General features: G+C 39.3%; 1 protein-coding gene across 1 annotated transcript in view; it reads left to right on the top strand.

Moving 5' to 3' along the window:
* ipo11 (importin 11) overlaps nucleotides 1-22,784 on the top strand; it is an 87,156-nt gene that overhangs the window by 38,407 nt on the left and 25,965 nt on the right. Inside the window, exons 18-27 of the mRNA XM_077522719.1 lie at nucleotides 358-398; nucleotides 477-593; nucleotides 2,315-2,428; nucleotides 4,095-4,210; nucleotides 6,215-6,291; nucleotides 17,893-17,972; nucleotides 18,478-18,558; nucleotides 19,725-19,820; nucleotides 20,649-20,762; nucleotides 21,249-21,370. Of these exons, the coding sequence (XP_077378845.1) occupies nucleotides 358-398; nucleotides 477-593; nucleotides 2,315-2,428; nucleotides 4,095-4,210; nucleotides 6,215-6,291; nucleotides 17,893-17,972; nucleotides 18,478-18,558; nucleotides 19,725-19,820; nucleotides 20,649-20,762; nucleotides 21,249-21,370 (958 nt within the window). The remainder of the gene's footprint in view (nucleotides 1-357; nucleotides 399-476; nucleotides 594-2,314; nucleotides 2,429-4,094; nucleotides 4,211-6,214; nucleotides 6,292-17,892; nucleotides 17,973-18,477; nucleotides 18,559-19,724; nucleotides 19,821-20,648; nucleotides 20,763-21,248; nucleotides 21,371-22,784) is intronic.

Raw genomic sequence — 22,784 nt, 5'->3', positions numbered from 1 at the left:
ATAAAAGTACCACTATTTGTATGTTGCCACCCACTTTTCGTATGCTTAAACTGTACCTCCGAAGGAACATTTTGAGGTATTGATGGGGAAACGGAGCATATATTGTAAAGTTCACTAAATATCTGGTGTTCCCATCTTTTTGTCTATTCTTGTATTTGCCAAAATAATCTCTTGTTAATTTTAATACTCGTCGACATGTTTGTGGCAGATGTGACAATCACCATGTTGCGACACCAGATCTCTTGCCTATGAATTTAAGTCTGTCATCCAGACTCAATTAATGTTTATTATTATTTATTTAAACGGGAAGGATATATTATACTGCTTTAATTTTATTCCCCCTTAACTCACCCCTACCCGTTGATGACTTTGAGTTCCGGACAGAGCAGTTCCTCCCTGTGAGTACTTGTTTTGCTTCTTCAAGGGTTGTTTAAATTGTGAAAATATTCACAGTGACTCTTTACCACTCTGCACAGTACTTGGAATCCATCTTTGGGCTGCTCTTCCAGCTGTTACAGCAGGTGACAGAGTGTGACACCAAAATGCAGGTGCTCCATGTCATCTCCTGCGTTATTGAAAGAGTCAACACACAGGTATGGTTTTGGGAGATTCAGAAGTATGTTTAGTTTGCTGCAAAATTGCTTAAAATGACCTAGAATTTATCATTTATTTCAAGCAACGAGAAATGTTTTTGATGTAGACCCAGTGGTGCAGTCTGTTGCTGCTTGGAGGAAACATCACTCAAAGTAATCACCCAGGGGGTCTTCCCACAAAGGATGTCAATGATTTGTCATCCAAGTGTTAACACAAATGACTTCAACCGCAAGTCTTTAGGCGGCTCTTGCATCCATGTCATTTCTCACTTAACGCTGTGGCTCAGATCCCTTTTGCACCACAGTGGTTTCATTCAAAGCCATACCAAAATGATTATATATTTTTGCATTCCATAAGTTGCCCTCATCCACGTCCGCCAAATCTAGAAAAAAAAAAGAAGCTGACCCTCGTAATGACCTCCCCAGGCTCTTTTCAGATCCACTTTAAGCACCTTGCATTAAACGATGCCTTGACTTCAATCTGTCACAGAAATGGCTTTCATCCGTGTGAACTGTCAGTCTGGTTAAGTCTTCCCCCAGTCCCCGACCCTGACTAAACCTCCAGAGTCAGCGCGAGTCTTATTAACATTCTAACCCTGCCAGTAAGGGATTTTGGTCCCACAAAAAACTGTTAGGAGATTGAGGAAAAATAACACAAAGAGTGTAGAAGATGATGACAAAAAATGATGGTGCAAAAAACAAAAAAAAACAAAACAAAAAAACTGTGTTTTTGTTCTTGTATGAAGGGTTTCTTTGCAGCCGTGATATCTTTATCATTGGCTCTATATTCCATGTCTCTTACTGTCTATTTTTGATACATTCCAGCTCCTTTCAAAGTTGTGTCATCAAGCAAAAGATCCCAGTGTGGGTTATGTAGTCTGGTCACAAAACCATCACAGGGAACATGAACGTCTAATGCATGTCACCACCAGAAAAAAATAAATGTTTTAATGCTCTCCAGGCATTTTTTGTGGTAAAATACTCCAGTTAGCCTCTGGCTTTGGAATAGCATATTACGTTATCAGCGATGCACAGTGAGGATGGCATAGCGGGCTGCATGTGTATTGCGTTGTCATAATGAGAGCACTTTACACTTCAGCTCACCCTTGAATGTGTCCGCTGTTTGAACCACAATAAACCACAACTTGGATGCTTCATATTAACACTGTCAAGGACATGTTGGTAATCATCTACTGTAGGATTAAGGTGCTTTTTGACTAGCTGCATTAAACTACATATTTTTCCCCAGTTCCATATCAGTGGCTTTGTGAATATTAGTTAAAATGATTGTCCCTGTGTTTGACAGGTGACCAGTTCAGGGTGTAAAGTTAGCTGGGATAGATTGGATGGTATTATACTTTGCTGAGGGGGCAGCAATAGTCACAACAGTCTTGTCTATGCTCCCAATAGTACAGTGTAACCATCAAAATTGAACACTCCATTCTGTGATGTTGGTTGACTTCCAACTTGTTCTGAAATAGAGGGAAATATTGTTAATTAATTATTTTTCCAAGCTCAAACTGCGGCCATCATCACAGTTCATACAAGTGTAAATAAAAGTTAAGCCTCTGAAAGTAACGCTACTCACCTTTTAATACAAAGGAACAGGAAGAACTTTTCTTCATGCTCATCATTAACTATAATTTATTTTTTTTAACTACAATAACCTACTGCAATTAGCTTACACTATGCAATATATATATATTTTTTTCCTGTTTTAGATCCGACCATATGTAGGCTGTCTGGTGCAGTACTTGCCCCTGCTTTGGAAGCAATCTGAAGAACACAACATGCTGCGATGTGCCATACTCACCACTCTTGTTCACCTTGTGCAGGTAGGACACCTTGCAAATTGAGAGTCCTTGTGCTTCATACGTTCTCATATCTTACCAGTGCTTGTGCTTTGAAGTACAATATTTTCATTCTATTGCAGTCCCTTCAAAACAACTGAAGGGACACGGTACTTTCTCCTAATGAACAGATTAACATCAGTCAGCTTGACAATGCTCTTTGCTGCAAAACAACATCTTATTTGTTACTCAACTCTATCGTCAAATGTAATGTATAAGTCGCAGAGGGGCATGAACTGAAGATAATGGCATGTTTACACCCAATTATTGTCTTGCCACTTTACCTAAAAAAAGTATTGTTGCCATTTTCAAAACAGTTTTTTTAATGAACCTCTAACCTAAAAGAGATTTCAGTTACCAACTTGTACACAGACACACATTCGTACACGCTCTATTCGAACATGGCTTAATGAGATGAAAAATCCTCATTAACTTAAAACCATGTTCAAGCGTCAAACCTTAAGTGGTGCAGAGTAAAGCGTAAGCAACACAGTGCTTTTCAAATAACACAGGCTTAGTCAATTTAGCACTTTTCAGCGACGGGCTGTATTTTGAGGAATGTCAGGAAGACATAGTAATGATGTTTCAGTATTGGTGTTGTAGCGTATTGGAAAGAACATTGCATTCATTTTCTGAGACATTTGGCACATGTCCACTCCACACAACACCTGTGTGAGGCAATTTTATGTTCTCCAACCCAACTGAACCCTTGCGAAATGTGGAGGGTTCTGCCACTAGTTATTTTATGAGAGGCCGGTTGTCGGCCTTAATGTTTGGTGCGATTCAAAATTTGGATCGCAGGTGAACAGCGATGCAACGTGTCACATGTCATATCACATGAGTTTTCACAATAAAACTAGGCTTCCTTGTATGATGTGAGATGCAGTCAGCCGCTGCCAAGCCATACAAATACAGAATACAGTATGTATAAAATGTGTTTCTGCCTATATTTTTCATTTCATATGTACAGCATGTGTGAGTGTGAATGATTGTTTGTCAATACAGTATGTGCCCTGTGATTGATTTGCAACCAGTCCAGGATGTACCCTGACTCTCACCCAAAAGTCAGGGCGGATTGGCTCCAGTTCACCATAACGAAAATAATGGCTTTAGAAAATGGATGGAAGTATTAGACGGCATTAGACTTTGAAGCATTAACCTCATCGTCTTTAAATAATGCTTGATTCAATTATTGGCTTGTTTTGACATTGTTTCGTTTCCCTCCTAAGGGATAATACCATTGTTCCCTATACACCCGTATCACTTGAAATGCCATTAAATGTGCATGACCAGTAAATAGTCAGTAAACTACAGCTTTAATTTACACCCAAACCTTTTCTTGACCAATTGAAGTAAATCGACTTGCAGGACTTTCAGATTGGATACTATAAAATACACATTGTTTCCAAAAGCAATCATTGTGTCTTAGCGCATATAGTTTGGTAGAGTTAAGTCAATGGATTCTCCGTGGAACCAAGATATACTGTGTTATTTAGTCGGAGCAATGCATGTACAAATCCCTACCCTGAAAAAATTTGTTTTGCTTCACTCTTCTTAGCTATTCTGCAAAGAACAACCCATAATGAAACTATGTTTCTTAAACTCTTCAACTTGCATTGATCTCTTGTATCTTTATTTTTTCTCTCTGCAGGGCCTTGGTGCAGAGAGCAAGAACCTATATCCCTTCCTTCTCCCTGTCATCCAGCTAAGCACAGATGTTTCCCAGCCACCTCATGTGTATTTGCTGGAGGATGGGTTGGAACTTTGGTACGATCCCTAACTGTGTCTTTTGTGGTCCACTGCAATCCATTCTGTGTAAAAACTATTTAATTTAAGATTAATTTTATTTGGAATAATTAGTTTCTGTGGTCAAACCAATGCAATTTTAAACCTTCCTTAACTGGTAGCATTGATTGTCTTACAAGTATTAGTAGAAGTTAACCATTAAAATATGAGCTTATTACGAAGCAATAAAACTTTAATCATGAACGTGGAGGGTTTATAAACTGAATAAGTCTTATTTTACGGTAAGTGTCACCAAATAGTAATGTAAAACATTAAAACCAAACCCACACAGCAAAAGTAGGGTATTGTATATCCTGTACCTTTTTGACATATTGAATTTTAAACATAAACACATAACAATATAGCTAGCATGAGAAGCTAACAGTCTACATCATCTCATCCCACAGTGTTCCTTGTCAAACAGGTGCACTCAAATACAGTCACAAGATATAAATTGTAATTTCCAAACAAAAAGTTGGTCGATAAATGCTCCGGTAACGGTGGAAAAAAGGAATTAGAAACCTTCCAAAATAACCAGTAACAGATCTATACTTGTCTTAACAGAATCAAATTATTCTTAATAAGCTTTAAGTAGCTTAAGGGGTGTCTCTTGCACATGTAAATGTAAACTCAGACTGCCTTCATGACAAATGCCAGTTGTGGTATTTCAACATAAAGTGCATAAATTGAATTGAACTTAAAAAATATATTGAGATTTTTGCTGACCATCATGTCCTACTATCATGTCACACTTGGATAACAGGACACTGCTCTTATGTCACTGTAACGTCCTTTGAATATTCCTTTTTCCCCAGCCATCGTTTCATTTTCAGAAATAAATATAGTCAGGTGAAACACTTTACGAGCAAGTGTTCTTTGGATCAATTCTTTGAAATAATAATGAGGCATTATGCTGACGTCACACATTGCTGACGTCCTGATGTGACATTTAAAGCTTGGAATTTTTGCTTGACCACAGCCAGATCACTTCCCACTTTGTGTTAGTCCATCTCAGATCAGTCAGAGAAGCTGACAGCATTTTTGGGTGTTGTTCACAAATGGCTTACACTTGTCACGTTAACTTGACGTTTTTTTTTTTTTAAGTTGTCTTTATTACATGTGGCTTTAGAGAATACCTGCAAATAAGCATTCAGTTTAAACATAAAATATGCTGTCTTTGAGTTTGTAGTGTATTCAATTGAGTATAAGTTGAAATGGATTTGCAAGTCATAGTTTTACATTTTTTTATTTTCTTTACATTTTACACAATGTCCCAACTCCAATGTGAATGGGGTTTGAAAATGTACAGGGCTGAAATGATACACAAGGGTTGAGAAATGTATGTCGTCATGTTTTAATTTTGCTTATTTTCATGCAGTCAGGCATGGATGGACTTGTGGCTACAGGGTGTGGTGCATGGTCTATCTTCTCAGTTAATGTTTTGGATCAATTTGAAACACACTTTCATGTAAACATTTTGTTGCACCTGCGAAAGGTTTTTGGATGAGTGGTGGGGAATTTTTGCAGGTGTTGCCTTTTTTGTTGCCCTCCTATCATCTCTTGTCTTTTTAACTCTTGTCCTTAATCTCCCTCTATTTTGTGTTGCCGCCGGGTACTGCAGGATTAGCGTGATGTAAGAGCTTGTGGCGAAACAGCTTCCCTGTTTCCATCCTGTTCTTTTATCTTCTCCGATAAACAGTCCCGCTCAAAATATCCATTTGCTTTGTTTACACTTAGTTTGTCATCCAATTCGGCTTTTATCTTCTGTCAGTTTGCTCTCTTGATTCATATCAGTTACTTGTGATGTACAAGATCAAATCTTTCTGCGGAAATTCTCATACATTTTGTGCAAAAGCCACGTGCATTTGACAAGGGTGTTGAAGGCAGTCTGTTTGTTTTTTTTTAGTTTGAAAGGTTTGTGAATTTTGAGAGTTTTAATGAAAGAATTATCTTCTCTTCCCTCGGCCTGTCCCTCCCTTCATGCAGGTACGTGACTTTGGAGAACAGTCCGGCCATCACCCCAGAGCTGCTCAGAATTTTCCAGAACATGTCAGCTCTACTGGGTGAGCCCTCTGAGATTTGTTTCTGCTCCTTTAGTTTAGATAATTTCACACCCCTATCAAACAACATCACGGCATACTTGATTCCAGCATTCATACAGTACGTGTGTTGGATCCTATACCAACAAAATGCTTCATGCATATATGCAAACACTCTTACAGGATGACAAATGTTTCTGTCAGCATGTCATGAGCTGGCAAGGCATAGATATGTCAAGGTCAAATATGAGAGATGTCGCCAAGAGCTGGAAAAATGCACAGCCTGACCAGCTCGTATTTAGAAAAAATAACTTCCTCCTGATGCTGTATTGTATCACTCAGGGGGAGATTTCACATTTGACTGTGCTATTGTCTGTAGCACAAAAGACACCACAAAGGACCAATTCACACACTTTTAAGGGAGCAATGAGTGATAAGGCAGATCAACAGTGTAAAATAATTTCTCATATAGTAGCTGGGGCCATTTAGTTACAAATTGTCAGGTCAGTATTAAACTATTACTTTTAATTTGTGTAAATACAGTATATATTTTATAATAAGTAATAAAGTGTTGGCCATCCATCCATTTTCTATAGGGTCTTGTAGGTGTGAAGCAGGATATACCTAGACCTGTTGCAAGCCAATCAATCACATTGTACTTTTTGACAAATAGCCTTTCACACTTACATTGACACCTATGAACAATTTAAAGTCTTCAATGAACTGAACATTCATGTTTTTGAATGTGGAAGGAAGCAAGAGTACTCTGAGATTAACAACGCAAGCATGGGGAGCACAAGCTAACTTTGCACTTGGACAGAGCTGAGATTTTAACTCAGAATCTCAGAATTGTGAGGCAGATGTACGAATCACTCGGTACGCTGTTGTAACATTATGTATTTTGACAATTTACAAAATCACAAAAATAAATAAAACTTAAAAAAAAAAAAACATTTGAAAATGATGGCAATTGGTATTATAATGAATACTAATACTAAATAAGCACTACGGTGCCCGAGACCACAAATTGCAAGCCTACCACCAATTACTACGTTCATATTGTCTCCTACGAGTATCTGTAGCAGAACGATGGCAGCGAAACTTAGCCTTCTGTTGGTGAGACGCGGCCAGTGTAATATAATTAGCGATTACTCAACCTACGGGTTAGTGGACCTCTTGCCTCTGATCGGATGAGTGGACCTCTTGCCAATTTAGTTGGGGACCCCTGACATAGATGTTCACAGAATGAAGACAGAAAATTGGTGAAATCATGTGACGATCCCTGGTGTTATTACATCACACTTTGGTAGCCTGTTAATGATCTTGCTGTTGGTTACGCCAAGCTCAGTAGGCAGGCCAGTAACTGGTGGTAGATGGAAAGGAACTGTGTGATTGAGTACCGGGACCCTGTATTTTTCCACACTTTCTAGATGTGTGTGGTGAGGAACCGTATTGATTTGGTGATTCTGCTGCTCACTGAATGAGACGGACTAATATGAACACTGGTTCAGACTTATTGGCTTACTCGAGCGTTTGATCATTCGCAGCATGGATTGGAATCAATTAGATTTAAGAGCAGGCAGGACCAGCCATAGTTATTCATCTTCCACTCTCCAGCTGTAATGGGAAACTTGTTGTTTGTGGGCCATACGTGGTAAAAGCATTAGGATACAGTTTTCTTAGGGCTTCTAAAACAAAATCGAGCCTTGACCAGGAAGAAAAAATGACTTTAAACATTTAGCCCCCAAATGCTCATTCAGCATTTGTAGTAAACACTGCATCAGTATTACATCACATTTATTCAATAGATTGAGTGTGACACTCAGAGGACCTCATCATCTTCACCAAAACGAGATGGCGCGCTATTCTTTTTTTTTTTCTAATGAGATTGGTTTCCTGTTGTTCTGTACCCATGGCCTCCTTAATCAAGACCGAGCGTCATGGAAAAAATATCGTGACCTGAATTTGTCAACTATTATTACCGTCGGCTGAGTTTACTATGGAGACTTGTCACATTTCTCTCTTTTCTATCATTATGTGAATTGATGCTCCCCTCGGATTTCACTTTTTGACAAATGAAAAGGTGACAATACTTGTTGAGTAGTAACAAAATGCTACACAAATGCATGTGCAAAATTGATCCTATTTGAATATTTCCAGTACTTAAGATCCTGTAGATGGGTTTAGATATTCTCTATTGTTCCCCGGTGGGGAAATTCAGTCAGTTTTTAAGAAAAATAGACCTTTTTATAAACATAAGCAGTCGGTGACATTGAAGCATTCCTACTGTACATCCTGCATCTATGCTCCTGTAACATTACTATACAGAAGGTCCAGAGTTTTTAACCCTTTTGTTGATCAGTGTGAGGGTGTCAGTGTGTTGAAATTGTGATATCGCAAATCACAGCTGTAACCGCCTTGTGTCCGTTTTGTTGACCTGTAACCTCACATTGCCGATATTATTCATTGGAAGGAAAATTTTCAATCTCTTGTTGTATTCAGTCTTCTCTCACCTAACTTTATTTTAGCACCGGCGCTTTTCCCACTCCAAGTCTCTTTTAGTATTCATTCTTTACTGAGGGGACGTCGGATGCCAGCTCCATTTTGGAGGCAAAAGTATTGACAGCCTTTGCCCTGAACTTTACTTCTTGCATGGAAAAAGCTTTTTTTTTATTTTTTTAAATAAGGAAGACACATTAACACATTTAAAGCTCCCTAATTGCCGTGAATGCGCTTGCAAGGGCAAATCTCAAGTTGCGCTAATGAAAGATAATAGCTCAGAATGGTGGCAGCAGGTCAAGACAAATTAGCAGACATATTTAATAAAGAAAAACTTTGTCATTTTAAGCAGTCGACAATATGTAGGGCATTATTTTGAGAAGACAATTTTAAGCATGCATTTCCACATAAATCCATATAAAATGGAGGAAATTAACTTCCCCCCCCTTTTTTTGGTCAAACTAGTCAGTTATCACATTTGGCTCCTTTTTATCTCAGCATCCGGCGGTTCATTTATTTTTGCCCATGGAGAGCAGTGCAGAGATGTGGGCCATAGAAAGCGTCTGGCTGGGATTGGTGTTGCAGCTTGCCAGGTATGTGGCCTGGCCTGCCTGATAAAAGAGCCCCCGCTCCATCACCGCTAAACTGGAGCAACAAATTCCCTAATTAGAATGTCAAGAGCCTTGCCTTGGCCTGACTCAACGAGCACTTTTCTCTGTGTAATACTGCCACCTCGCCCCCCAAGTAGGACACATTTCAGCCGCGTGTGGAGCACAAGGAGACAAGGAGACGCATAAACAGCAGCAGGTTTTTTTTTTGTTGTTGTCTGCATTGCACTGACAGCTCAAGTGTTCATTAATCTAAAAGCTGTTTTATTTAATGCCTCACTATATTTGTATGTGAGGGGTAATAGAATGCACTGCATTGAAAGAAATTAAGGTAGTGAATTCTGACAAAAGCAGCCCGCTGCTCCCGGGTTTGTAATTGCAATACTCACAAAGCAACTGGAGCACATCGTTAAAGCTTTGAATTGTAATTGCTTTTGTTGTCTATTACGCTTGCAACTAAGGTAAGGTAGATGCCCTTTTCAATTCGAAATGAAAAGATTTTCTCGCAAAACAGAATTTAGTACCTGTGCATGCCCTTTCGTGCTGCGTGAACACATACCCTTAAGAGCTCGTTACACTTCTGCGTCAGGCTACAGCGGAGACCTTACGGCGGAGCACCGCTCGTGCGTTTGCCTTCATACTTGTACGCAATACACATCACAATACCCATCAGGTTTTGCTGCAGTTTCACTCCAAGTCGGGGTGTCGCTACGGCTGCTATTGGCTAGGACACCACAGGGTGGAGATTCCTCTGCATTTTATGACCAATTCAGGAAGTCGTTTTTCGTTTCAGGAACAAGAAACAAAGTCGGGGGGAGAGTTGGCTCATCACCATGGCAATTATTTATTTCCAATTTGCAACGGTGTCGGCCGTAAATTTGGCAAACACAACGGCCCCGTAGCGAACAGGTTTTTTTTTTTTGTTTGTTTGTTTTTCCCCTCTCGTCAAATAGTGATAGACCGATATGGTTTTTTCAAGGCCGATACCGATACAGATTATTTGTAGTCAAGTCGGCCGATAACCGATATTTCAAGCCGATATTCATTTGCAGTAAAATGGGGAGGGGGGGAATTCTTTCAAACTATATATAATTTCTCACTGAGTAACAAATTCATGTGAATGTAGCTCATTTGGGGTTTTTGTTAGGGTTCGTAAAAATGTTTCAAAAAGATTTTCGCGGTGAAAAATTGTGTGAATATGTTCCAAATGTGTTTACGACAAATAAAAACTGACTGCGAACATCTTACAAATCCTGATGAAAACCCCAAATTCGCTACGTTCGCAAGTATCCCCTGCTCAGTGAGCTTTATCGGCCTTCAGATTCAAAACATGGCCGATTCCGATATTTGTCAAAATGCCAAATATCGGCGCCGATAATCGGCCGTGGCCGATTATCGGTCTATCCCTATCGTCAAACACACGCACACATATCCACATGTACAATCGTGGTCTTCTGGGTGGGAAGTAGATTTGCACCGCCTGTGCTGACAAACACAGTTGGCTTCACGGAAACTATCCGGGGTGGGGGTGGGGCTGAGAAAGAAAAAGAAAAAGAAAAAAGCTGAGTACGCCATCGAACGGACCAATCACAAGCGATGTTACAACCCACCATCTACGACGTTCAAAATTTGAAGATGTGTGCGCATCACTCGGCCATGAGCGACGCAGTACTTGATTTTAATGACTGTCGTCAATTACGTGATGTACGCCGGTCATTAACGCAAGAGCAAATGCAGAAGTATAAACCAGGCTTTATGCTGCTACAAAAGCTAGTTTATTGGCAGTTTGTAACAGTGAAACTTCATACACTAGGACCATTTATTTATAAAGATTTATAATGTACTACATCTGTAAGGTGCTAGGAAGCAAAATGTATTGTACATGTCCTTAGTGTTTGAATAAGACCTTGAAACCTATGCATTTATTGCATGCATTATCGGTATTTTCTGTAAAACTGAATCACTGTTTTCCAAATTTGTTTGGAGAAACATAACCCATGGAGGAAAAAAGAAATTTGCAAAAACAAGGCACCTACCTGATTGTTATATTTGCGTCATTGTAATGTCTTGTGGAATGGCTGTGTGGAAAATGAAAGCAGATTTGTTTGCAATATTCAGACAGCGTGCTATTTTGTCAAGCTGTTTGTATTCATTCATGGGCACCTGGGGTTCCCTGGCTTCATTTGCACTAGCAAGTGGCAGAAGATAAAAATCTTATCAAGTCCAAGCTCCATTGTTCTGAGATATATGACCGTACTTAAATGAGAATTCATTGTTCCCCGTTTTTATGTGAATATCTGCTTAAATTGACAATTCTTCATGCCATGATTGCTCTATAGGGACATAGCTCATCAGTAGTAGCCCTTGGTGTATTAATGGTCGCAAAGGACATACAAATAAGCTATCAACAGTCAGTAGGGATATTTTCTTTTTGAAATAATTATATTTTTAAAGGGGTTGAATAAAGTTGGCCTGCATTGAGACTGACTCAACAGTGCCTCTGCTTGCGCTTGAATTGATTTCATCAGCAATCTTTTCCATACTTCGTAACAAAGTCAAAGTCATCAGTAGTAGTATTTTTCCTAACGTCAAGTCTTGTCATCAAGCTTTTACTTTTGGCTGAAAAAGGGCATATGTAATCATTAAATCTATTACATTGTAAGTTAACACTGCCCTAGTAGTTAGGTGTACAGTATACTTTACAGTTCTGAGGTTCTATGTTTGAATAGCAGCTCTTGCCTACCTGTGTATTCCTCCCCCCAACCCCTGCTTGTGTGGCTTTTGTCCACCAGGTGCTCCGAATTTCTCCCAGGTTTCAAAAATATACGCCGGTTGTTTTTGAGGGGGAGAAAAGAGCATGAAAGATTTGGTTGAATTACCTCAACATTTACTATTTGTGTAATTACTTATAAACCCTGCAAATGTAATTTTTTATGGGCATTTGATTTTGTGTTTTCTAATGATAAACTTATGAAATACTTCTGAATAATGCACATGAGAACCGTCTTTGGCTTAGCATGCAAATGAATTCCTACACCAAGTTATTACTAGACTTTAGCTTACTTTACAATACCATATTTCCTTAATACTGCACTCCAGTTTAATAGACATCGAGTTATGTTTTGCCCTCAAGAAAAAAAAAAAAAAGACAGCAGGTGCTAAATTGCTTAAGTTAGTAGGCCATATTGTTAACACACTACCATTAAAGAGGTAGTGCATTGGTTACGAACGAACACAATAGCATCTAAAAATGAGCAAGTCTGGAGTCCTAAACCCTCACCCCCACCCACCACCCCCAACCCGCAATTAGCATTCCACTTGCCTTTGTGGTTCCTGCCACAACTCCACACCCATGTTTATAATACGGGTAGCTAAGCACATTAAGAAGTAGAAAGTACACATTTTTAGTTCATATAATCCACAATCATTTTATTATTAAACTGTGTTTGTACAATATGTTTAGCCACTATATGAAGAAATATGATGATCTAATGTTGTGGTAACCTATGACTATTTATTATATGACCGAGGTGAATTTATAAATCAAGTAATGTATCGTGATGCACAGTGATGGAAGGCATACGACATCGCCCCCATATTTATCTTGAGAAAAATTAATTAAATGTGGCTTATGTGTTATGGCGTATATAGCAGACAAGTGTTTCTTCTTGGTACCACAACACTTACAGTTATAGGCTTTCTCAAAGGGTTCTTCAGCTCAAGGGCAACCTCCTCTCCAAATGAACCTTTTTTAGTCATATTTGTCATTTTGCCTGCCATCTAAACACAATCAGCCTCCTGAAGTGATGTCTTTTAGCTTGCCTGAATGTTTCCGCTGCCGGTGTCATTCAAGGCTTGTGGAGACATAGCTGGTAAAACCTCAGCTCTCTGATAAAGATGGAGGTTTGCAGCAAAAAAAAAAAAAAAAAAAAAAAAAAGCACGTTGGGATGTGCGTCATGTGCTCGAGGGCCACTATTGTCTTGCAAATCTTGTTTCTTTTATAGATGCATTTTTTTGGGGGGGTTTGACTTGGCGTAGACTGCACCACAGCAAATCTCATCACAAGACGCACAATGCAACTCTTTGCCTAGTGCCCTGCTTCTCATTTAAAAGCCAATGCTTTCTGAGTCGATGTGAAATTAGATGCTAATTATGTTTGATTCAAAGCTACAAGCGTGTAATTCTTCTCACTTTTACCTACTATTGTTTTCACTTGAGGTTGCATAAACACACAGTGATCAGAATATAGGAAATATGGATTTTATTCTCATTTTTTTTTTTAATTATGGGTGACCATTTAAATCGATGTACTGTATTAGGGACATTCAATACCATTTTTGTCAGATCAATAGTAATATGAGACACCACTTGTCTGGGTTTTTTCCATTCCCTTTTACACAGCCGTTATCCCGCATTGCAAAATATCTACGTAGTGGGCAAAATTGTGTGTCGACATGCTCTTCCCGTGCCACTCGATATTGGTGGGAATGTGTGTGAAAAATTCTCAGTTTTTAATTGGCAGTATGAAAGGGACAGTTTTATACAAACTCGTCCTGAGTGTCTGTGTCTTCACAAGGACGGGTAAAAATAATGGCTTCATCTGACAAGCAGATACTTAGGGTTTATGTTCCTCTCAGCTTGTAGAGGTAAAAATGTCTCTGCATGCCTTCAAAACGGATGCATAAAATAAATTAATGTTGAATTTAGTCACCCAATTTTCGACTTGCTCACATCAGTCTGCCTCATTTCACCGGAAATTTACCCTTTTACTTAAAACATTCTGTTCATTAGCCAAGGTTGTGGTTTATTAACAAAAAAGTAAGGGTGTCTTGGGACTCATCAGTCGTCCTCAATAGAAAGTTACTGGGGGAGATGTGGGCTGTAGATGTTGAAGGACATCTCCTGGGTCGAATGAGGTATTTATGAACTTAGCAGAGCATTTATTTTTATTTTGTTGGTTGTTGAACTGTAAACGTTTTAAGAATATGTGCAGGAGAACGTGCAAAATGGAGATCCATGGTTTTCATCAGACGGTGACCACATACGCTACTTGTACAAGTCATTTACTCTGCTGTGTTGTGGACACGTGCTCGTCTTTTATCATAAGAGAGTGTCATGTGAGGCCAGGCTGTTTTTTTGTTGTTGTTGTTTTTTTAGCTTTTGCCTTGTTTCTGATCAAAACTAATGGATTTTCGTGGTCAGGCGTTTGTTGATGTGAGGCATCAGTTCTGCTCTTGTCTCCTACCACTTTGAATTAAGAATTACTTTCCAAAGTTTCCTCTCATCTCTGCATGTGTTTGTTGTCTGTTTGAAATGGATGATTTCAGTTAGTGTACGGTCACGCATTTCTGCTTAATGTGTTTTTTTTGCAGTGAATATTCATGTAGCGGCATATGCTGGCGAACAAAAGCCTCAGGAATACATTATCCGCATACATTATCTTTTTTGCCTCATTGTAGCTTGCTGGAGATTCAAGAAAACATATTGGATGCGGTTTATCATGTCTGTTCAACCCAGGTGCCAAAAAACAAAACTTATTAGATGTGATCAGCATCAGATTCTTGCCAAGTCCCTTCAGGTCCTCTGAGGAGTTCTAATTCCTGCAGATGTGTGTCTTGTGCACTTTGTTCATATTAAGCTATTATTATCCGAATGTATATGTAAGAGTCGTCTATCCTGTCAGCTTACTTTCAAGCTAAGCACGTTTGCTGTAAATAGAGTTGCTCTTTGGCTGATGTGTCTTAGTCAAGCTGCCATTCCTTAAGGTACTATTTTGTCTGGCTGGTTTGATGCATTTCTACTCCTTGGGTTCACATGTTCCATGTCTACTGTTTTCTCACGGCTTTCTTCTTTAAAATAAAATGTCTGTGGTTGACACAACATAGGTATGTTCTCTGGAAGATGAATTAATGAAGAAGATGAATTTGTACACAAGCCGAAAGTCATCACATAGTTAATCACTAACTTGGTACCATACATTTTTTGTGGTGTGATGAAATATTTTTACACTATTCGCATTCACTGTTCATTGTCTTAAAGTGTTGCTATAATTCAATACATTATATACACACTGGAGATCAGAGTTCACCAATTCTGGTCATCGAGGTCCGGAGTCCTGCAGGTTTTAGATGTTTCCAACTTTCCACCTACAAACACACCTGATACTAAAGATCAGGATCATTATCAGGCATGCTGATGAGCTGATTATATGAATAAGGTGTGCTAGTGGGTGTAAACATCTAAAATCTGCAGAACCCGGGATTGGTGAACCCTACTGTAGATAGTGTTTTTTGACACACTGCAAATACAATGATGTCCTGGCTTTTTGACAAACCTGACACGGACACTATTATTTTGTGACTAAATTGTTGAGAATTACTTCCACCTACCAGCGCAAAGGCTTTCCGCTCACAAGATATCTGACAAGCTAGCTTTCAGACTCAAACATACACGATGGCTGCACGGAACGCCCCTGGAGAAAGCTAAATAAGATTGTGTTGGCTGTAATGTTTGTGGATCTGATCAGTGGCATCATTGATGAGATTGGGGAATTATGACATTACAGCTGATAACAAAATTTGCATAAAATGCAAACTGTCGACCGATCTGATCGGCTAGATTGTAACAGAATGCCCAGTAATAAATTACAAGTGCAGTTCCTAACAAATGGATCCAAAGACGAGAAACCAATGGTTCCTAGTCTGTAATACTTGTACTGATAACCACTCCGCCCCACCCCCCTCGCCTGAACTCAATTAACTTGTTCTAAGATAGAGCAAGTCCACATTAATTTTGGTTGTGGAATAATTTTGACACTTATCAAATAAGTCTCATTGGTGCCTTTTTTTGTGAATTTGTGAGTAAGCTGTTGGTCTTGCTGGAAGTCCCCACTCTCCAGGCGACCTTTGTGTCGCCTATGCTTTATGCCTGAGTGTTGCTGAGTGAGTGGCTCAGTTCATAATCAAGGCAGCAGAATTCTCTTTGTGTGTGGGAGAATGAAAGTTCATTTTAGCCCCCAATCAATTTCTCTTTGAATTGCAGATTTGGACACTTTCAGACTGCTTCATGTCTAGAGCTGCCGGGGAAAAAAATTGGCTCCAGCCTGTTTGAATCATAAAAAGCACCTTGTTGATTTAGATTCTGCCCCTTCTCCGCTTGTAAATTTTGCCGGACGTGCACACAAGTCTGTAGACAGTGGGGCAATCAGAGCTCAATTTCCTTATGGTCACAGGTATCGCACTCTGAATATGAACAGTATCATTTTCCTAGAGAATCCGTCCTTGTTGTTGTTCTGACCAGGAGGCAGGAGAGGAAATCACAGCAGATTTTTCTGATTCAAAGCTTTCCGGAGCATCAGTTAGTGAAGCATGCGTGCAGCAGTGTGGGGTCCTGCCACATAAAAAAACTACCAGCCTGGAAGAAACAGATCAGTATCTTTTCCGATGTGGGTCAACAGCAGATTGCTCGTGCCAGCTGTGACTGATGTTATTGACAGTGACTGTGGCTAGATGAAGCCCGCAATATACACTGTACCGTTTTAGAATAGCTGCTCTCAAATTGTAGCTCACACTTGTACAAGTCCATCGCCTGGGACAGACAGCATGGTGGTTAAGATTTTAGCTATTTTCTCCATCAAATGATACCTGGGACCAGGACATAATGTAAAATATCTATAAATCTTCTGTAGCATTTTTTTGTGTTTCAATTGGTATCTGAACCAAGTGAGTGGATTGTGCACTGTGACCAGTCCAGAGTGTGCCCCACTTCATCTTTAAATTCAGCTGCGATAGGCTCAATCTCATCGGCATAAGTTTATAGAGGTGATTGGATGTAGTGTGCATGAAGCTTTTTTCTTCTGGACCCATTGAATGAACAAATATCAAAGATGGTGATTGTATTTCCCCAAACACTTGGCTTGAATGTCGGCAAGCTTCAGCAAAGGTCAGACCAACACTGGAGGTCAAGTATGATTTATGTTATGCTTGCCTAATGGAGTTGTCAGAGGTGTTTAGTAATTAGAATTAAGTCATCGTTAATATTGCGCCTTACATTAACGCTGGCAGATGAGCAGCCTCTCTGGAGCCAAGTAAGCCTGAAGCCGTGCTGTTCAATTGCTCGTATCCTGCATATCCTAGAAAGAGTAATTAGAAAATCTCAGCCTCACCCAGACGATTTTTTTTTTTTTAAGTGTTTATCCCTTACTTTTTTATGCGGTGGGCATTGCCTAAATTAGCTTTCATTATACCCCCAATACCTGTTGCTGAGCAAGTGTGATTATCTTCCTACTCTATGTTCAATTCATGATAGAGTGGAACCTCAAAGGTTGAACACAGTGTGGGATTTGGGTCCATGCACTTTGCTATCACCTGTGAATGGCACATTTAACACTCTTCTGTGCTGAATCATTTACTCAAGTTACCAATGTCCTTTTTCCTGCCTTTTGCATCACTGTCGGCATTGTCAATCAAAACTTTACAAATTGTGTAGTAACATTTTAATGTGCTCTTTTGTGTGCAGAGTTGAGCTCAGAGAATTTGCGCACATGCTTCCAGATTGTCAATGCCTACCTGTACTTGTCTCCAACAGAATTTCTTCAGGTGAGATATACAAAATGCTCAAATTTAGTATCAAAAACCAGAATTTGATGTTTGATATACGAACACTACCTGAATGTATCACAGCAATCCCCTGTTGTGGAATAGTTTGTTTGTCAATAGTGGGTCACAAATGCATGGGGGATTGTTCTGTCCCATCCAAGACTATGAAAATAATGTGAAAATCTCCCAAAATTCTTAATCTGCAATTGACTGGTGACTAGTCCAGGGTGTGCCCCATCTCTAAGCCAAATCCAGCTTCTTGTAATTACAAATTTATTTATTTATTTATTTATTTATTTTAATGGGGTAGGAGACTATCGCTAAATGTTTTGAAGTCATGTCATGTTCCATTCAATGGGACATATTGGCAGAGTATCTGCTGTGATATGCTACAATAAGCAATATTTGCAGTGTTTGTCGTGAATTAAAAGTTTGTTCTTTGCCATTTCAGCGTCTCAGTATTTACATGATTTGTTCCGATTGATTAAATTTGTATTTTTTGCAGAATTATGCCGAATCCTTATGTCAGTCTTTCTGTGATCTGCTGAAAGACATCACAAATGAGGGACAGGTCCAAGTTCTAAAGGTAGGTCTGTTCCTACTCTGGAGGTTCCGTGGATTACATCGGTACTGATGTAGGGCGTTTCAATGTTATGAAGAAGCTCAATTAACTAATTTGCGCAGCAGACTAAGTTTGTTGTCATGGAGCACAAGAAGGCACGCTCAGTTACTGCCTTATTTACTGTTTTCATTGGATTTTTTAATATGCTTTATTTATGACACAGAAGTGTTTTTCATACAACTATTTACTGTAGTTTATGTATTAGAGTAGATTAGTGATACAATAGAATACTGTGCATTCTTATATAAAAATACAAACCCCATTTTCTTTTTTTGTGCAGCAGCACTCAATGCAAACAGTATTTCTTCATCCTCTGCCAACATTGCAGCATGATCTTTGCGCTTTATTGCTCCTTGTATGCAGAGAGCATACTTAATGCACGTGTAGGTCCTTTATTCTGGCTACAAGAAATGTGTCAGCCCACACAGTGGGGCTCAGTGACACACGCGTGCCCTTACTGACATCTGTGCATTTCTTCGAAAAGTTCATATGAATATTTAATATCATAGGCTAACACAGACATAGTGTTTATCTGTCCTTTCCCTTTGGTTATTCACACTTGAGCTAATTAATTGCAATTGTGCGGGGAAATGCCATTGATGATTCCTGTGGAGGTCTAATTGTGTGAAGGCTAATGAGAGAGGAGGAGTTCTTATTTATTGGATTCATTTGAAGTGCAAAAAAAATCAACAGAGCTGTAAAACACAGTTGAGTTTTTTATTTTTTATTTTTTTTGGCATGTACGCAACACTAATAATAAACATGAAATGGGAGTCTTCACTAATTGTCTTACTTTCCTGTCTTTAGCGGTGAAGCCTTTTTCTCTTTTATTCCAGCTTTCTGATTGAACTCACAGAAATGTCTAACTAAAACTTGAAGGACTCACCTTTCCTGTCAAACTGCAGGTCACAGCCCCAATTAAAAGCAAGGATTTTCCTAGCGCTCTTTCTAACTGACACTTGTTTCCCTCCCGATGTCCCCCAGCACCTTGCGGTCTTTTCCATTGTCAGTTGTCTGTGTTATTTTTTATTTTTTTAATATATACATTTACATAAGTCTTCCTCACAATTTTATGTGATTCTTCCTTGCAGCCTTTGTCCTTCAACTTGCACATCTCTGTTTTTCGGCAGGTGGTAGAAATAGCTTTAAAGGTTAGTCCGATACTGGGTGCCCACATGTTCCAGCCCCTGCTGCCAGCTGTCTTCAGAGGTGTAGTGGATGGTGAGGTGAGTTGTCCTGCTGGACTGTAATTACTGTGTGTACATGGTTGTTGACACTAATTTCATTCAAATGGTGGCTGTCGCACTGCGCTGTGCCACAATTAATCACCTAGTGAGTCATGCACTTAAGAAATAAAAAGGCCTTACTTTCACATATTCTTCACACGTAGACATTAGTGTTTGAATTCTGTTGCGAACCAAAATGGAGTACTGGAGATCCCGGTAAAAATGAGTTCCCAGTACAAAATTAGTACAATCGTACATCATCTTCAACAACAATTACATGTCAACTCTGGCAAGCGGTTATGCCAAAAATATTGTGTGCGTCCTTGCTTGTTCCACTACTGTATTTATTTTACCCAGTGTCCTTAGATTTTTTTACTCTGCATTTTGCCATAACAGACCTTATTTTAACTCCACTTTCACGTGACATAAATTGTACATGTAATGTACCGTTTATCATTTGGTAAATGTGGGTACAAATAAAGTCTTCCACAGAGCAAACGTCTCTTCCAATCTGTATTTGAGTAAATAAACACTGCGGATACTATTGTGGAAATGCAGCATAGCTTATCTGCTGATTTAAACTTAATGGTATTGAACATTACAATGAATTGTTCTTGGTTACATTCTTGTCCTTTTATGTCTCAAAGATGTCTTATGATGGTATTTATTGATTATTTAGCACAGTTAAAGTTTATAGCTGGCCACTATATTGCTGTGTCAGTGGGTTTATTGTACCTCTTCCCCAGTGCCTAATGAACCATTAGTTACACTATTTAAAACGTGTATTCATTTATTTATGTAATCAGCTCTTTTTTTTTTTTGGTACAGAGATACCCTGTGGTGATGTCCACCTATTTGGGCATCATGGGTCGCATGCTGTTGCAGAACTCCAGTTTCTTCTCTTCGCTGCTCACTCAGATGGCCTCTGAGTGTGGCCAGGAGGTGAGAATCGGTGCCTGTCCTTCATTTCCTGTCTCCTCAGCAGTCACTTACAACGCCTGTTAAAGACACCACCTCAAAGTGCCTGTGAAAAGTGAATCATTCAGAAACCGGGCTCAAAGTGATGAGCCATGGAATTGCAAATGGTACTGATTCCAGGCACAATGTCAAAGCTCCAGCCCCTTTTATTCTGAAACTTTGAAATTGTTTTTGCCCCAACTAGAGGGAAATGAATCACCTACTGTTTATAGTTTGGCCTTAATCTAAATGGATAAAAGGAAAGAATAGGCTGTTTGAAAAATCCCTCAGCTGTCACTCTACGGTGCCAAGCGCCTCTTTTCTAGGCTGGCTGCTTAAATGAGAAAATAGGAAGGTCAATTCTCATAAACAACAAGATTAAGTCAGGCGCTCTCAAAGACTGTTAATTTCCACTCCCTTCTTTTAGCGTCGTCTTTTAAAACATGGCTTTCCATCTCTTTGCTTTACCAGATTAACCAGTTGTTAGGCAGTGTGATTGAGATGTGGGTGGACCGCATGGACAACATCACGCAGCCTGAAAGGAGAAAGCTGTCCTCTCTGGCCCTGCTTTCGCTCTTACCGTCTGACAACAGGTAAGACACATCTGTCAGTCAATCAGAGGCCTTTGGGGATTTAGATACAAAACCTTTCTATGCCTCTTAGCCTGGTCTGAGAGAATAGGAACAGATTTTCTGCTGACGTACAGTACACAGTGAACCATCTGTTTGTGGTTCACTATTCATATTCACCTATTCACATTTTTTTCTGGAGAACCTATCCTCAGCTATTTGCTGTTAAACTCACCTATTCGTGGGTTTTGTGCTCTTTCTATAAAGATGTGACCAGATGTATCCTCATACTATCTTGTGTCAAAGTAGTATGTTGAAGTGATACATCTCTACTGAAAGATTTGTATGTTGGAGAAGCGATAACTTTTGTCTTGGTTTTTAGAAGAAGTTGAGAAGGGTCTTCTCCACATGCTCAGATCATGTTAATAGTTTTCGCATGTTTTTTTTTTTAAATGAAACTTCACTATGTGGATATAAAGATAAGCTTTTCTGGTGATCTTTCGGTTTCGCATATTGATGCACTTCCTCATCAATTTTTGGACGACTGGTGTATTCCGTAGTCCTGATTGTGTAATGTTAGACAACCGTGAAATCCTTTGTCACACCTCCATGCTTGCTTGAAATTGCCAATTGGATATGACAGCCTTGGCTGGTCAGCCGCTGCATGACAAATCAACTATCCCACGTACAATCACAGCTAAAATTGGAAGGGCTTGGTATCTTGTTCCTCATTTCCCATTATGCATCTAATTATTTTGTCCTTTCTCTAAGGGCGATACGTTGTCAAATTAAGGTTGCGTAGAGCAAAGCTTTATAAAGTTTCCAACTTCTGCTGTCAGTAGCTTGTAATTGTAATTTGCTAATAAGAAAGAAAGAGCAATTGATGAGGGTTTAGTACTACAAGTTAGTTATGTGAAGCAGATGAGATGAGGTCTCATTAAGGTTCCCTTTTCTTTAAGTGTGATTTAACGTGGCTGGCTGCTTAGTGTGGCCTGGATAGATCATCAATTATTTTTTTTTCCTGTTCTGCTTCAACATGCACTTTCTGCATTTGAGGTGTTGTGGTCGCTTACTTGATTGTTCATTATCAGTGCTTTGATGTCACAGAAACATGATATTCATTTGGGTAAATGGGCTTAAGCAGATAAAAGTCAACAGAGTTAAGCTGAGGCTCTTCAACTGTGATAGGTGAGTGGGTGTTACTTCAGTTAATTACCGTAGTCCCAAATTTTTGAAGGCCTGAATAGTTGAAAAGAGGTACTTTTTTTTTTTTTTTTTTTTTTTAAATTCCGTGGAGATTTGAGGATGCAGTCAACTTGTATCCTTGGCAGGACTGTGTGCCAAAAACTACTGTTAAAAGAGAGGTTGTAAAAAGAGGTCGTTTGGTAGAAATTACCTTTCCCAAATCATTATTCACGCTCTTGCTGTTTTGGCACAT

This window comes from Festucalex cinctus, chromosome 5 (assembly GCF_051991245.1).
Source record: "Festucalex cinctus isolate MCC-2025b chromosome 5, RoL_Fcin_1.0, whole genome shotgun sequence".
NCBI classification, from domain to species: domain Eukaryota; kingdom Metazoa; phylum Chordata; class Actinopteri; order Syngnathiformes; family Syngnathidae; genus Festucalex; species Festucalex cinctus.
The sequence above is the reverse complement of the archived record's forward strand: the minus strand, read 5'-3'. Positions and strand labels throughout refer to the sequence as shown.